At 48.9% G+C, this 17230-nt stretch overlaps 1 protein-coding gene across 26 annotated transcripts in view; it reads left to right on the top strand.

Annotated features, from left to right (window-relative positions):
- The window catches only part of LOC8034521 (CUGBP Elav-like family member 1-A), a 505021-nt gene that overhangs the window by 385855 nt on the left and 101936 nt on the right, over nucleotides 1-17230 (top strand). For all 26 annotated transcript variants that reach the window (XM_042293297.1, XM_042293295.1, XM_042293296.1 and 23 more), the window contains one exon: nucleotides 16995-17120. In XM_042293297.1, the coding sequence (XP_042149231.1) occupies nucleotides 16995-17120 (126 nt within the window). The remainder of the gene's footprint in view (nucleotides 1-16994; nucleotides 17121-17230) is intronic.

Below are 17230 nucleotides of genomic sequence, written 5' to 3'. Positions count from 1 at the left end.
TTTTTGTCTTTTTTTTCGTTGAAATTTTTGCACGTATTATAGTGCTAGAAAGTCGGAAATGCATAGTCACGAACCTCCAGGAATAATTCCGATGCCAAGAATACTATAAAAAGCAAAAATCTTGTTTTAGGCTCAGCCCCCTCTGTGCATGAGAGCCTACGTTTCAGACTATTATTTCCCATTTTTTATCGCTGCGGGCTAGAATTTGAAACACCAATCTATACCCTCGCCTTAAAAAAAAAAAAAAAAAAGCGAGAAAATTTAATTTACGCAAAGACTCACGTGGGAATAGGGTACATGTGCGCGCGGTGGTGTTCGGAGCTGTCTTCGAGTAAGCGCCATTTTTCGAGTGACCTGGAGTGACCGAATTTCGTTGTAGTAATATAAAATCTATGTGTTGCGAAAAAAAATAAAAAATTGAGCGTTTAGCAGCATACGAGGCCACCCGAATGGCAGCTGGCGTGTCATCTTTACCAGCCAACTGAGTTTCGTGATTTCGTGCTCGCGATTCAACGGGTCCATCCCGTTCGTTTAAGTTGTCCTTTTCACGAACGATTCCTACTGTCGTTATTTATGCGCGAGGGGCTTGTTGTTTTGACTGGCAAGTTACAACGCTGTATTTAATTCCGCGGATTTTTTTTCTATTCCACCAGTGGGGAGTTGTACAAACAGGACACTGTTTATGCGGCGCACGGCAGAAATATTGTGTGATTTTCAATCATATGGTTGAAACGAGCCACGCTGCCGGTTGCGAAACAGCGCAACTTCTTCCTCAACTTTGCCTTCTTTTTTTTTTTTTTTGTTTGTTTTGGGGACGGATAACGGCGATGGAGGCCTTTACTGACGACCAGCGGAAAAATGTGATTGGCTTCCTCTTTGAACACACATCATGGGCATATTCCAAGGATGCAAGCGCCCTTCCTGCAAAACTACTTCCATATCGGGCTGGAAACGGAGGCAAAAAACCTACACTTCCGTCCGGCGAACCGGCCGCCAAAACTGGGAGTGACAAAACGTAATAAGAGGAGACTATGGGAATGGTTAAACACCTTCTAGATAACAAGACCGCAGTGCTGAATGAGATGGCGTAATCAGCGAAGGCCAACGCTGGTCACAGATTGGAGACGGCGATTGCGTCATCGTTCGGCTTAGAAGGGACTCGAAGCCGAGGAGGACAAGGAGGAGGTGGGACGGGAAGGAGGACGATGGGGAGGAGGGAGGAGGTTCAAGGATGAGGGGAGGAGGAGGTGAATGAGCAAGAGGGGAAGAGGAGGAATAGCAGCAGGGAGGATGCCTGAGAAGGTGACGAGGAGGGGTATACCCTCCCCTCAGTACTCTTCCCTCCTCCTCCTCAAGAGCTGCGCTTTAATTCGGCGTTACAGGCTGTTGTAAACGTCTCATTTTTTTTCGTCTCTCCTTCAAGATGAGCTGCTGACTTGTTAATAAAAACGACACAAGCCAAAGCGAATTCTAGGTGGACAGTCCTTTCGAAGGCTTTCGTAGTGCGGTAAAGTCCGGTCAACCGGCATCTCGGAAAGCGAGCAGCAAACCGAGCGCAGCCCTTGGGCCGTATAAGAGGCGATTCCGAGGCCCGCGGCTCAATCTATAGACCTTTGCAAAAAGAGCGCTCTCGCCGCCGCCATTTTGCGACTCGAGCGACCCCTATCAGCCAGAAATTTATGGAAGCCGACTGAGCTGTGGAAACCCGGTCAGCGTGACTCCCCACCTGCATTTTGCATTCGGAGTTTGCCGGCTTTTCTTGGAAGTTTTTATTTTATTCGCCTGTTCAGGATGCTTACCCTTTGTATGTTATCTTCCACTGTGAGAACCAGACAATACCAGGGCTCGTAGGCTGCTCGGCCTTCGCAGGAAACGAACGAAGAGAGCGAACGTCAAGCAGCCCGTGACGCAGGCAGTTCGACGTTCTTGGAGGATTATTTCCGTTGAGATAATCATCTCCAAAAAGCCTTCCCGGCTGTGTTCCGGGTCTTCGCGAAAAATAGCTGATAGGGTCGGGTCCGGGGTGTGGGGACAGAATAGACACGTTCGTTCATTTGCTTTGAAGCTGTGCAAAAATGCTGCTCTCTTCTACATGTTCCCCAAAACACGCCGGATTCCGTCCGATTGTCGTGAAGTGACTATCGTCGACACTGTATATTGGATATGCTGTGTTATTTGAGACCTTTCTCAAGTCCTGTTCGGATAACGCGGCACCGTGGGGTAAGTACAATATATGTTGTTCGATTGATGAGGCTCATTGAATTTCATGTTGTGGGTGAATATCCATGCAGTTCGAATATCCTGTGTGGTCAAATATTTTGACCTTTATAGATTGACACGGCTGAGTGTACGGTGCCGTAAAACGATGAACATAAAATGAAACAAACATTCCAGTTGCATTTGTTCTGTCGCGCACGGACTCACCAAAACAGCTTTCATTTCTTTGTTTTTGTTCCCAAAAATAGAGCACTGCTTTCTTGAATACCTCTATAAATTACGTTCGCCACAGAACACAAAATAAAAAAGAAAACGCGGCAATTTAGCCTCCACCAGCGTCCGGAATTGCGCCTACGCAGGCTGCCACAGCTCACTGACGAGAAACTCCACAGCTCAGCGCAGTCGGGCAACAGTGACGCACACTCTCAAAACCAGGGACGCGCGCTGTAAATCGCTTCGTTCGAGACTGCCGCTGGAAAGGTCTATACGCGAGCCGCCGCTCGGTTGCGACGCGTCACGCGCGACGTGGCAGCGCTGACGAGCGTCCGGTCCCCGGGCCAGGCTTTCGCCCAGCAACGACGAACCAATCTATCAGGGGGCCGCCTGCACCCCCCCCCCCCCTTTCCATCCCCGCCCGGCGTTCCGCTTATAGAGACGCCGGCTATTGTGCCACTTCGGCTATTGTCACCGACATCTTAGGAAAGACAGGGCGTGGTTGATGGCGCTAACGCTATTCGCTTTGTGACTGCCTTTCTAAGGCTGTCATTTGAAGACTTTTAGCAAACCGTTACCGGTGTTCCGCGCACCGCACTAGCGGAGCCTTTGAGCATGCCTTTAAGCGCGCTCCCCGTGGTTACAATAAATAGCACCCGGGTGCGAGCTTAAAAGTATGCTTCAAACTTCAGAGGCTCCGGTAGTGCGGTACGCGGAAGACGGTAACGGTCTGCTGTCGAAGTCCCTATTGACTGTAGCGCCAGGAAACACTACCCGTCTCTTTGGGTGGTTGGATCTGAAGTGTAACCAGGATGGCCTGCGGTGGACTGGAGGGCTGTCACTGAACCCTTTTCAATCGGGCGGTAACTTATGCCATCTAGTTTCTTTTTTTTTTTTTTTGTAACGTTTAACATCTATCTAACGCATCTCAATACGTTCTTCAGTGCTACCCTCTCTGCCCTAGTTTTTTGTGGTTGCCATAATGCAAGCGCCCTTCCACGGGGTCATCGTCCCACTTGAAAGACAATTGCCAAAAACCAAAAACACAAATTCACATACACACACGCGAAAAAATTCCGATGGATAAAGAAAAACAATTGATTGATTACACATTATAGGCGTGTCGCCATTGTAACACTCCCGATATTGTCGCCGTCAGTACGAGAGCGCGCATTGTTGCCGTAACCGAGTTCCCTTCACGCTGTCGCTGATTTTACAGAGGCGAAAGTTAGCTACTCGCTGGACCAATCGGGCGCCGTCCGGGTGACGCGACTCTGTTACCGCGCGCGAAGAATCCTGTCACGTGACAGCGTACCGACGTTGTCCATTCCCTTCCTCGAGCGATCGAGCTTGAATTAGGTCCTTAGGATATATCGCTGATCTGCCCATGGTTCGAATTCTACTAGGGTACGCTTTTTTCGACCTTTCAAAGCGAAGTTGAACTGCGATATAAATTTTAGGCGCATGCGCGAGACAATTTCAGTTGATACCACTTTCACGGGAGGAGCATTATATTTCTGGGTGTATGGTTTCAGTTTGAATTTCATAAACTAACTAAAACATGAAAAGCAGAGGGCGAGTGTGTTAGCGCACCGCAGGTCGGAGCAAGTGTAGCGAAAGCTCAGGCTGCAGAACACAGGTATATTGGACTCATTTCCCAGTCCCGTTCGTTTCGATCTGGATGAGCATCGTACCGGCGTGTGGTCGTGCATCACTACAACGTGGTGCATGTTAGACACCAGGCTAGCGGTTGTACTGCACTGGCTGCTGCACAACCGTTGAGACACTAGACGCCCATTCGGGATACTTGCTTGCCGCTGTCGAAACAAACAGGCAACACAATTACTTCATCTTCTTCCTTCTTTTTATTAAAAGCACGTATATTGACCTTTATATTGCCTAAAGATGGCGAGTATCTATATATATATATAAAAAAATTAATTACTTTACAAATAATCTGTTTCCAAAAATTCGAAACTTTTGTGTGTCGAACTCGGTCAACGCTCTCTGTAAGTCAGACTTCGTCAAGTTTTCGGTAAAAGTTTGCAGGTTCGCCGAGCCAGTCAGTAGTGTACCTCAGGATGGCTAGGTTGGCCATTTACATGTACGTTTTAAAAGGTCGCGGAAGTGACGTAATTTCGTCTGACTGGGGGAGGCGATTGCCTCCACCAATCGGACGCCGTGACGGTTATGTGACATCAATTTCCCTGCCAAATTTAGCGGGCAAACTAAAGTTGTGTATAGGTCACGTGAAATCACTTCCCCCGCTAAGTTTAGCCGGAAATGCAGGGACAGACGGACGGACAAGATTTTGGATTTCACGCTCTAAAAGTACCACGCGTCGTACGGTGTGTGGAGGCTGTATTTTCTATGATGTATTTGCAGTGAGACCGCCGCTCACGAGCAGTCCCGGAAAATCTAAAGGCGCATTCCCACCGCCGATGTAAGCAGTCGCGCGATGCAACTAGATCGCATCGCAAAAAAAAAAAAAATTAGATGGTCACACCATCGTGCGCGATGAGCGAGTCCGACGCCTTCGTTGGCGAGTCGTTTCTCGAAAACTCTCGCTCCGAACGCCGTTCCGCGATGCGATGCGATGCGATGCGATCTAGCCGCTCCGCGACTAGATCGCATCGCAAAAAAGTCGGGTCGAGTAGCGACTGCTCAAATCGCGTTGCTTTTTGCCCGCGATGGTCGCTTTTGCAATGAAAGTTATCGCGCGACTAGATCGCATCGCCGGTGGGAACACGCCTTAAGGATGCATTGCGTGACCGTGTGTCGAAGGTCACGTGATACGCACACGGTGTTGGTTTGGATCCGTGACTCGTAACGTTCGATGCGGTCCATTGTAAGTTTGCTTGCACACGTTCCTCGTAAAATGTAATCGATTGCAATTACAATTACTCTTGGTTAAAGTGTATCCAATTTTTACCTGAGAAGAAAAGTAACTGGCCGTTCCCTTGAAAAAGTAACCGTTACTTTTCCGATTACTTGCGATTTTTAAAACGAAAGATTTTTGCCTACTTGAAAACTGGTCTGTCGTATACTTTTCTTTATTGAACTAGAATGAGTAAATTATAAAATGATTATGTTCTTAATCGACCGGTTTTACTAAACCAGCTTCCTCGGTACGAAACTTGCACAAAGGGCGCCATTAGAAATGTTGAACCAACTTCCTCTCGGAGACATGAGTTCGAGGATTCCTTCGTACGAAACTTGCACAAAGGGCCCCATTAGAAATGCGAGGGGAAAATAGCAACGGTTAGGGGTAATTTTTAATACTTGGTAAAGTAGTCAAATGACTCTTGCGATTGCATCTAAATAAATGTAATCCAGGCATTACGAAATTACTCCAAAAAGCGATCGATTACGCGTGATTTGTTTGCTTGTAATGAGTACCCTACAGGTCTGGGTGAAACAGGGGAGTTGAAGGAGAAGTTCGCTGAGGTAGCGTCGTTGCTGTGGAAACGATGAGCGGGGGATCTGCAGAGGCCCTGATTGCCGCGTCTTCGTCGCCATCCACGTCTCCCAGACGTCGGCACGTCGCGCGTGACGACGATGACGGATCGCTGTCCGCCCCGGTGTGCGCGAGGGCGGCCCTTCGCGACGGACGAAAACTTGGGTCTAGTCGTGCATTTATTCCGCGTCGGCTTAGTGCCTAGCCATGGATCGGTGTCCGCGTCTTGCGTATAGGACCGCTCATCGATGCTGTCTCTCTTGTATCTTTTTTTTTTTTTTCAGGCGTATGATGATATATTTGTATAAATAAGTTTGTATTTTTTTTCTCTGTTTTTTCACATACGTGCGGCGTTAAGTCCATGTCTCTCAATCCTTCCTTCTAATTTTTTTTTTTTTTTCGGAAATAGCTAGAAATGAAGTGTATAGTTTGTAGCGTTTTGGGAGTCAAGGATTCATTTACGGCAGTATTTAGTGAAAATAAGAAAATCGCTTCACTGCCTTTTTAACGCCTTCAATGAGTTGACCACGACCGCGGTGCATCTCCAGTGGGTCCGTCCTAAGAAAATCGGACCCTGCCAGGCTGCCGCCATTTTTACATTTCAACATAAAACTATTCTTGTCCACAACAGGAGTAACAAAAGCAGTGCTCTGTGTCTGCAGCGCGCCTTTCAATATGTGACATATCTGATATTACGACCGAGTGAAGAATATATATATACAAATTCCTGTTGCACCAGCCGGTAACATGGGTGGCTATCCTGTTTGCGGTGTCGAGTGCTGGCGACTGTTGTAACAGCCGCGTCTCTTCGGGACGTTGTCTTCCTTCTGTTTTGGTGTCTCCTCGCACTCGCTTGTCCGGTCGCGTTGCATGTCCCGATCTTGTTCTTCATGGTCGTGTTGTTGTGGTCTCGCTTTTCCTTCCTTCAGCTCTTCTTTTCTTGTTCCGGCTTGAGCTTTTTCCTTTTTTCGTTTTTTTTTTTTTCCTGGTCTTGCGTGTCTTGTTTTGCGAGTATTTTCTATTGGTTTCATTAGATACTGGCTTTGCACTGCGTGGGCGTTGCGCTGACCTTCTTTTCCTCGCTCTGGGGCTGGCATAGTACTGGCCATCTACTGATCTGGTACTAGCTGGACGCTCTGACCTTGTCGTAGTGGTAGTCGTACTGAGCTTGACCCAATCTGATGTTGCCATTCTTTTTTTTTTTTTTTTGTCTTCTGCTGGTTTTTTGTTTGGCATACCTGTGTCCTGATTTGGTGCGGGTATTTGGCTAGCCTTCTGCTGGCGGCGCTAACATTTTGGCTCTCATGCTGGTGTTATAGTGGTCCCATACTGCCCCTGTGTTGTAATGACTTTATTTGTACTTGGCTTCCGCTGTTCTAGTACTAGCCTTGCAACCTTTTTTTTTTTTTGAAATCTTGTACTAACACTTTCATTTATTTTGTACTTGCCTTCTCTAGTACTGACCTTATAAATTTCTGGTACTATTTTTATCCTCACTTCGGACTATTCATATGTTTGACGTGTAACTACTCTTTTGCCGGCCTTGCATTCTCCATGTACTGGTGTTGTACCGGCCTTCTGGTTACAACGTCCCAGTCCGTTCAGGTCGCGACGCTCTTTCCCCCTTCTTTCGGCACACCTCTTTGTCCCACTGGTCCCCTCGCGTTTTTTTCCCTTCCTGCCTTGTTCCTCCCCGACGCAACCTCGTCCGTCTTCCGCCCAGCCAATCGCCGACTTGGCCGCGCCGATTTTCCTCGCTTATCCGCGCTCGTAATCAGCCGTGGCCCCGTTACCCCCCCCTCCTTCTTCCCCTTTCTCGTAATCTCGGGTTGTCTCGTTGTCTCCGCGAGTTTTCTTTGTCTTCTGTTCTCGCTCGGGTCTGCTGCCGCCGCTGCCTTGTTTTCGCGGGAAGACTTGTCGGGGTGTCATCGCGGTTTTGTTGGCGCGTTCTCTCCGTTGCTGATATTGGATCTTGGTGGAGAAAGACGGATGGATGATTTTTTTTTTTTATTGCCCCGGGGGGGGGGGGGGGGGGGGGGAGAGGGGGGATTACACAGACTCTAATACACGTTGGTCCGCCATTTGGCGTTGACAGAAAGGAGGTTAGCGTGCTTCCTTTCAGAGATGGGACAGAAATAAGCGCATAACGGGGAAGCAGCATGGGAGATACGAACTAAGAGTAATGATAACTAGGTATCGATTGCAGAAGAAAGAAAAAAAAAAGTTTTCGGCCGCTGCCTCCTCCTCTTTTGTTCTTAAGGATTATTTGGGCCGACTCCAGAGTTGCAGGGCAGCCGAGCATTTGGACAAGTTGGAGCGGAGAGCTCGAAACAAATCTTCTCTAGACGAGTACGCAAGCGCGTCTTTTTCACGAGGCGCGTGTGCGTCTGGTGGTCGTATAGCCTTCGTTTTCGGCGCACGCTAGAGGCGAAATAGTTCGCTTAACCTCTCCCTCCTCTTTGCGCCCCTTTCTGTTCGGAACGAGCGTTAGTTGTACCGGTTAACGGCGGCGGCCGTTTTGCCGAGAATCGTCCGCTTGGTGTGCGTGGTTCCATTATGCCTCAGCTCATTAGCCGCCTTGGTCGAAGAGAGCCGCTCGCGTGCCCAGCTTCCGCTCGTTTAAGCGCTAACCCGCGCTCACGCAACGGCCCTCTCCCCCTCTCTCGTCTGCGCACCGGTGTGCCCGGATTACCGAGTGTTTCCAAATACTCTGTCGGAATCACGTGGTTTAGGGGCGCCGTTTGCAGTGCGTTTACGGGCTACGTTTGCAAGCGCACGGAGACGACGAGCACTGTGACGATGCGCTTTTTACGCTTAGCAGACGAAAGCGTTGATCTTCTGCAGACGACGCAAGCGCATAACCACCAGTCTGCCCAGAGGAGGCGTCCGCCATTAGGTTAGAAACGGTGTTCGTGGTTTGAGTCGCTCCTTCTCCGAGATCTAAGCTCCCTGCTGCGGACCTAATGGCTCGGAAAGCAGTCCCTCGCCACTCGTGTGCGAGCCGCCTGGCGAATCGGACCGGCCGATCAAGCGCCGTGAGGGGCGAACAACGCTGCTTTCCAAACGCGAACTGGAACGATGTCTTCACTGCCGGAGCTGTTCCGCCGGCCCTCCTCGAGTGTGTACGTCATCCCTAAGCTGACAGTGCGGTTTTAAGCTGTGCCCTCGCTGGGCCAATCAGCGGCCTCGTTTTTGTCACCTGACCCCGCTCGTGGGTAGTGGCGTGGTCGCGTCTTTTGCCACGTGATCGCATTGATACCGGGATCGGGCGATGGGAGGGGGGCGTCTGAGTGGTCCGGCGGGCGCGTGGTTGCCAGCGCATGCTGGTATTGCGATGGTGAATGGAATGGAATGGAGTTGAGGATAAATCGCTTTGGTTGAGGCGACCTAGAGTAACTCGTAAGCGCCGGGGAATGTCGACATTCAGACTATCCTATGGACACTCTTTCGTCCCTCCGTCTCTAATGCCTCCACGATGGTCATTGAAGGTTTCGGGTCGATTGACCGTCAGAAAAAAAAAAAAAAAAAAAAAAACCTATTTGAAAAACAAGTTTTCCTAGCTCATTTTTTTTTCTTTTTTTTTTTTGCGTTGCTGGGCATTTATCTGGGGATTTTGCATGCGATTTTCAAGTTGTGACGTCGCTCGTGTGGCAAAAAGAAAAAAAAAAATTCTAGTAGAAGTTGTGGGGCTCAGCGCCGCTACTGCGAAATCGGAGGCAACATCGCACTTGTAAATCTAGCTTTAAAAAGACTTTTTTTTTTCTCCTTTAAAAAAAAATGCATATGAAATCGCTTTGTCTTCAGCAACGAACTTTCTGCGTGGCACTGGCCACCAAACTGCGCTAATTCGAAGGTTAATTAGTAATTTTTGTTAGTCAGCCATTATCTTTTACTGGCTGTTTGTTTCTGGAAGTTTTTCTTTTTCTCCTGAAGCAACTTGTTTTTTAGAAATTTTTGAAAGTAGTCGCTGAAACATCTTGTATAAAATCGTATCGATGCACTTTCCTTCGTCTTGTGCTGCCCTTTTCTGTGTGTATGCGTGAGGGGGGGGGGGCATGATTTGTATAGAATGAACACCAATATCCGTTAATCGTGTTTTAACGAGAAAAACAAATGCCGCTTTATCACGCCAAATTGTTTAGGAACTAAACTTTACGACAACGTATAAACCGCAATTGCAGTGCTTCCGTGTCGCTATTCCGACGCGCAACGCTGCGCTTTCCTAGCGGCAAAACCTGGCGTAACAAGCGCGGGGGAGAAACGCTAATGCTGCCCGCGGGCTGGGTGAGGATACCCAACCCCCGAAAAAGGGAATTAGGGGAGATAGCGAGTCACTAATATTCCGCACGCGTGAGCCGCTCTTGGCGATCACCGCTGTCGGCGGCGAATATATCCTCAGGGGCCGACCGTGAAGTGCAAAATCCAGTTCTGGTCGCGTGCCGAGAGCGACGCGCGATCGGGGACTAGGTTGAGAGAGGGGGAGGCGTTGAATTTATTTCCTGGCAGTCGATAAGCAGGGCTAACGCGGATTAATGATGCCCATGCCAGGCTCCCAGTTTGTCCGGCGGGCTTGGCCCCGAAGCTCTACCTCTCGAGCACTAGAAGCTCTTCCTTTCCCTATCCTCTTCCCTCTTTTCCTTTTGGGTATCCTTTTGTTTCGTGTGGTTGTTTCAGCGCCAAACAGATCGATGAGATCCGCTCGCAACACTGGAGAGCTTCGTTGATTCTTACTGTTCCTGTTGCGGCAGCAAAGCGATCTCTCTCACCCTCGTCTCTAACCATTATCTTGTTTCTCGTTCGCGTTATCCTCTTTCACTCCCCCCTTTTTTTTCGTTTGTTTTCGCGGCTATTCCTTTCCATTTTGTTCTCTCGTCTCGTGCCTATATAGAGCGGGCCCCTGTGCGCACGGCCCTCCCAGCTCGCCGTAGCATGTTCTGCTAATGCTTCTTCCCCCACCCAGACTTCCTCCAAACGTAACGGCTGGTAATTTTATTCCGACTTCGCCGCGATCCGTAACGTTTTCATTATGGCTGCCTCTCTCTCTCTCTCTCTCCCTTTTCTTCTTTGTCAGAATCGGCGGCAACCACGTTTTCCTCTCTTTATCCCCTTCTCTCCCTACCGTTCACTTTTCTTCCCTCGCATTTTCTTCGCCACACTCTCCTTCCTTCCCTAGCATTCATTTTTCGGTTCTTTCCCCTTCCCTACTCACCCTTTCTGTTCCCCATCATCCCCCCCCTATTTGCCTATTTTCTTTTCCGTTGTCCCCTTCTCTTCCCCACAACAACCTTTCCTTCCCTAGTCTTGTCCTCCCTAACCGCCCCTTTCTTTTTCCCCACCATTCCCTTGTTTACCGTTCTCTTCCTTTCCTTCCTAACACTCCCTTCTCTAGCATTCTCTTCCCCAACTTCCCCTTCTCTTCCCTACCGTTCCTTTCCCACACATTATTATGCCATCTTTTTTGGCCTCCGCGGCGTGGCGCTGTTTACTTATAAAGGGCCATTGTTTCGACCCCGCCGCTCGAATAATTGCCGCGCGTGTCCCTCTCCCCCTCCGCTCACCCTCTCATTTCCTTTTTTTTTTTTTTCTTTTCGTTTGCTTGGTTGCCGCAGCTTTGTTGCCTACCCTCCCTCAGCTCGGCTCCTAGCCAATCTATTCCGCGCTGTTGCTCCCTGTCTCCCTGTGCTCTTAGCAGTGCTTTGTTTTAGCGTTATCGGCGTCGTCCTTTTTTGGCGCCCACTTCATCGGACGAGAGGAGGAGGTGGGGAGTATTTAGTTCCCCGTTCTGCCGCCGTGTGCGGCTAGCCGCGGGCGCTGTGTGCACTTGTTGTTATTAATAACGCGACCGAACCCTGCCCGGAGTGCGTACCCCAGTTATAATGCATTAGTTCGTGCCTTTTCACTTTTTTTTTTTCTTGCGTGTTTGGTAAAGTTTGATTGTTCCCCTTTCCGGGAGAGCATTATAAAGGCTGTTGGTTTGTGGACGAGTCGGGGGTTTGGGTTGTCACGTGAACTCTTGAAACCAGCCCGAAATTTCCCGTCTCCCAACGAATCAAAAAGGTAGCTGAGAGGAACATCTTGAAAAGGGAACTTTTGAAAGCCGGGGTTTTGCTAACGGAATTGAAGGACATATAAGTGTTTTCGGGAAACCGTCAGCCGCCGTTCTTGGCCGCAATGACGCTGCTAATGCATGCATTGTTCAGAAGACAGTCTGCAGATGCCGTTTGAGGAGTTTTTCTTCCTGTGCGTGCACAATTTGCGCCATGTCTGCGCCAAAAATGAGCTGTTTTCAAAAAGAAAACTGAAAGTGCCTGGCATTCCTGCCGATGCCACTAAAAAATAAATGCAGTTTTTTTTTGTTTAGGTTTTTGTTTTGATGCTTATGTACTATGTGCGAAGACTTCACCATTAACCGCAATATTCATACTTTTCGAAGTGTTGATCGCGGCGTGTTAGCCCCCTTAAGTGCGCTCCTTGTCAAGCACCGATGCACTGCGGCGAAGCAATACCCGCGGAGCTGACACCGCGATCTTGCGACTCGCTTCGCCGCAACGCAGCCGTACACTTAGTCGAAAAACACACCTTCAAAATTTCATAACGCACCTGCGCTCCTGTTGTAATTAAGAAAAAAAGAAGAGAAAACGTTGTGATTGTTGATATTTGTACTGCAGTAAAATCTTCAAATTTTATCTGTGGATTTTATGCGAGGGTGTATGTTAGGCACCGATGTTTTAACAGCCTGTGTTCACTACTTGTGCTTGTTTTGTTTCAATTCAGAATTAAATAAAATATAGTTATATAGAAAAAAAGATATATAAATCCCCTATATTCGGTATGGCCGGGTTCCCTTACGGGTTTAATTTTATGTCAAATAAGTCATTTACTTGCCATCCTAATCTAGGCATTGGACTGTCTGAGGACACAGTTTACAAATATAGCTAGATTAAATTTAACAGAGCTCATAAGTGGGCAATTAGAAGCTTGGCAGCAACCTTTGCGAGTTCAGCTTAATTTTTGTTTAAGCACGGTGCAGCAGTAGCGAAAGGCACGGAGAAACGCGCAGCAACTATTCAATATTTGATTAAAACATATTCGCCCGAAACCACTATTCACTTTGAATTTGCTTCGAACCCAAACTATACTATTTACACATGCCTAAAGAAGAGTTAAGGCCCGTTCACACACTTGCGACCTCTCAGAACCGGGTGCCTTGGAACCTCTTAATATCTCTTTTCTTACAACGAGAGGACACACTGGCGCCATCTGTTAGGTAGCAGTGTAAACTTGGCGGTCCGGCATATTTTCTATTTTTTCCGCGCATTATCCCTTTTTTCTTGGCTCGAAAAACGTGTGCCAACGTTATAAAGGGCCTTTCTTATAGGTATTACGCACATTTGACCTCGGGAATCCCGCAAAACCCTCGCTCATGTGAAATACAGTTCCAGGGTCACCGCATAGATGGCGCCATTGTGTTGTCTCGTCCCTCTTGGTCGTGCTCGGTTGCAAAAATGGGAAGGGGCCTTCATCGGTTTTTGTGCGAACAGTGCTCACATAGATCGCATGAATAGGTAGCGCTACTCGTGATCACTTATAGTAGCTATGTGCTCCGCTTAGCTGCTCTAAGAACCGTAGCAGGTGGAATACGAGCGAGAGCAGCGTGAGACGCACTTAACACCAAAGTGTCCGTTTGATGTCGAGCCCGCGCCCGTTCGCACTCTTGCGACTGAGTAAGACCGAGAGAGACCAGACCGGTTTTTAAGCCTTTCGCGATCTCTTAGGACCAGCTCTGCTGCAGCGCATCCGGTCCTAAGAAGTCGCAAAGGGCTTAAAAACCGGTCTGGTCTCTCTCGGTCTAACTCGGTCGCAAGAGTGTGAACGGCGCTTTAGCTCACGGCATGATACAAACCCTACAAATTAGCCAAAAACATATTTTACGTCAAACAAAAACACGCCATCGGTACTTCTAATAGGTCAATTGAGACATCTGGAAAATTACCGGCGTAGGGTTGTTCAATATATATATATATGCAAAGCACGCAAAGCACGCACTTTTTATCTACATATCTTAAATGGTTTAACAAATTCAATCTAACATTAATCTCTGCCATTTGTCCTACCAAACCATGTACGGCCAAAAACTTCACTTTTCACATGTTTCCAGCGGGAATTAATAATATACTGATAATTTTTTCTTAGTAAGATGAAGACCGCGTCCTGTTCTATATACTGTATTCGTATACAAGAAACATTCTTAGGAGGCAAATCAAGCCTAAGAATTGTCGTTCAAATACCCCTCTATTTCGGCGTTTTTTTCAAAGTCGCCGCGAGGCTTCAGCCTTAAACTTCAGCGCACGATAGTGCTAAATTAGCGCTTGCGTAAGCGCACGTTACGTAAGAAAGTTTTAGAACAGCATTTCTCCGCCGCGACGCAAAACCCCATGCATCTCGTTCGGAATGCTGCACCTCACCAGAAAAACGACTTTTTGGTACAGAGTAAACCTTTTAGGTTTGCACGTTCAAATATGAGAATGCGAGGCGAGCAGTCGATCGGTCTCTTCGGCAAGAGGAATCTAGTATACTGACCTTTGCCGATAGAAGTGTTCGCTCTTCGTAGGCAGCAAGTTGCCGGCGGTCGTTGCCCTCCTTACTAGGTCTTAACCGTTAGTGACGTGCCCATCCCGTAGGAGCGCAATGTTGTCTCGTGTATTCTCGCAGTCGCGAGTATGCCGCCGACGTCACGCTCACGACGGCAGCCGAGGTGGCCGCAGCGGTGGTCCTTGGAGCCGACGTTTTCCAACTGTGCTCGCCTTGGCCATCTTGGCTGTAGCCAACTTATCGTTCATCACGAATCCTCCTTGGAGGAACACAAATGCTCTTTGCGTATACGTACTCAATTTCCGAAAGGTAGTTTTCGTAGATCGTTTTCGCCTCCCCGCAACGCTCTCCGCAACCCGCTAAGGTATCCGGAGCTCTACAGTCAAGGCCATCGGCGCGCAGGCGCAGTAGCGGCTTCTTCCTAGCGGAGGGGGAAACGCGGTCTACGAAAACTCTTTATTCTAGAACTCCCTAATAGGGAGTTTTTGTAGACCGCCTTGCCCCCTCCGCTAAGCGATCCGCAACGAAAAAGTTGCAACTGCGCCTGCGCGCCGATAGCCTTGACTGTGGAGTTCCCGCTATCGTAGCGGGTTGCAGAAGGCCTTGCGGGACGGCGAAAACGATCTACGAAAACCCCCTAATAACGCGAACCGCCTACGTTCTCGCCAAAGCCTAGTCTAGATTCGTGGCCTTTCGGCCGTGCTGCGCGGCGGCTTGCCTGTCCGCCTTGTTTCCTTTTTTGTATCACCAGTGTGCGGTTGAAAGGGGGGGGGGGGGGGGGGGGATAGGAAGGGGGAGAAAGTTGATGTTGACCTAGCAACCTCACTAATTGTCACAGGAGTTGCGTCCCCTTTCTTTCCCCTCCCCCATTTTACCCCTTTCCCTTCCCCATATTTCCTCTTTCTGTTCCCGATGTTCTCGCTTTCTCTTCCCCATATTCCCTCCTTCTCTTCCCCATGTTCCCTCTTTCCCTACCTCATTTTCCCTCTTCCCCTTCGAACTCTGGCGGGTCGTTGCCGGCGCTCGGAATGTTTGCGGAGCGACCTCCGTACGTCCGCACACGTCGCCGCGAGGGACCGTTACGCCATCTTTGTTGTGGTTGTTTGCGGCGTCGCCGTTTTCTCGTCTGCTTTCTTTTATCTTCTCGCGAAGGGAAAGGAGGCGCGTCGGTAGTGGTACCTAGCGTCATGGGGTGTCCTCCTTTCCATCTACCGCGCATTACCATATCAATTGGGGAAAGTATATCCCGAGCATGTGAGGTTTTAGAGGGAGCAAACGCGGTTGGTTGTGTGAGTTTAGCTTCGGTGCGTTTGTTTTTCCGCGGTTTTGGGGGGAAAAAGGGAGGGGAAACTGAGATGTCGAATGGGGAACATGGGGAGGAAAAGGGGTGATAGAAAGAAGGGGGCGGTGGAGGAAAAATTGCTCCGGCATTAGCGTTATTAACGCCGCGTTTGTCTCGGTCGCTTTTCGTGGTTCTGCGCTCTGAGTGTGTACTTTGGCGTCTTTCGGCTTCTAGTTTTTGGGGATTTTTTTTTTTTCCTTTCCCCACACTTCCTTTCGGTTGCGGTTCTCCCGCGCGATGTGGCGCGAAAGTTTAGGGATGGATGCACTCAGCTTGGTCGAGTAGATGTGGCACCACTCGTGCCCCTTTCCCTGTACATTTATTCCAACTATTCTTGAACCGTGAAGGTGTTCATGTTTATGAGGGGGTAAGAAATGAATGCACATTCGCGTATTATTGAAAAAAAAAACGAAAAAAGCGATGAAAAAGGTTAATGTTTATACGGTAGTGATGTATTTGGTTATGCCACTTGGGTGGGTGACTCGCGTATAGTTTGGTTTATGCTCGCAATGTTGGAAGTCAGTTGTGGTGAAGTTTTCAGCTCTGTCGTCGGTCTCTGCGACTATATCCGTGGCGCGGATAGCGTTCGCTTCGCGGTTTGAAATTATGCGTGTAGATGGTTCCCTTATGGTCATTCGGATGTATGTTCTTGTTCTTTTTATAGGTCTGCCAGCGGCTTATTTAGGTAGACTTTGTAAAGACGGGAATGTTATGTATTAGTTGCTGTTGTTTCGAAGCGATTGCTCTGGAATGGTACTCTCCGGGCACCTTGCTTGCGGGAGTTGGCGTTGTTCGCACTAGTGCTGTGGGAGAGATCGCAACGACGGAGCGCAGCCGTTGTTTGACGTCATAGCGTGTTCGACCAATGGGGTAGTGTTGCCGCTCGGAAGAGGGTGAGGGGGTATGCCTTTGGGGTGGGTAAGTGGTGCGCTAGCACCCCCCCCCCCCCAACACCCTTTCCTCTGTTGTGTAGGAATGTGACGGGGGCTAGGCACTGCGTATTAGCGCTATCGCTAGTTATTTGCATTTCACGGAAAGTATGAAAGCCAGGCGATATATTTTTTTCTTTTGTGGAAGTGACGGCAACTGGGACAACTCGCCTATGGTGATTTGTGTTGTTGCTCTTGCCAAAGAAACTTGTCCGACGACAGCCTTCTTTTGTTGTCTGTGCAGAGCGCAAGCTGTTCATCGGCATGCTGGCCAAGGAGTGCAACGAGAGCGACGTCCGCGTCATGTTCTCGCCCTTCGGTTCCATCGAGGAGTGCACCGTGCTCAGGGACGGCAGCGGACAAAGCAAAGGTAATCTTCGTCCTCTTCCGCATGCTCCTCCTGATCTTCATCGCGACTTTGATTTTAGTGCCCATAATGGCCGATTCACACGACGAACAGAACCGCCATTTTCGTCCGCG

Source organism: Ixodes scapularis, unplaced genomic scaffold, assembly GCF_016920785.2.
Source record: "Ixodes scapularis isolate PalLabHiFi unplaced genomic scaffold, ASM1692078v2 PGA_scaffold4__175_contigs__length_147842914, whole genome shotgun sequence".
Classification (NCBI taxonomy): domain Eukaryota; kingdom Metazoa; phylum Arthropoda; class Arachnida; order Ixodida; family Ixodidae; genus Ixodes; species Ixodes scapularis.
This window is presented reverse-complemented; position numbering and strand designations above follow the sequence as displayed.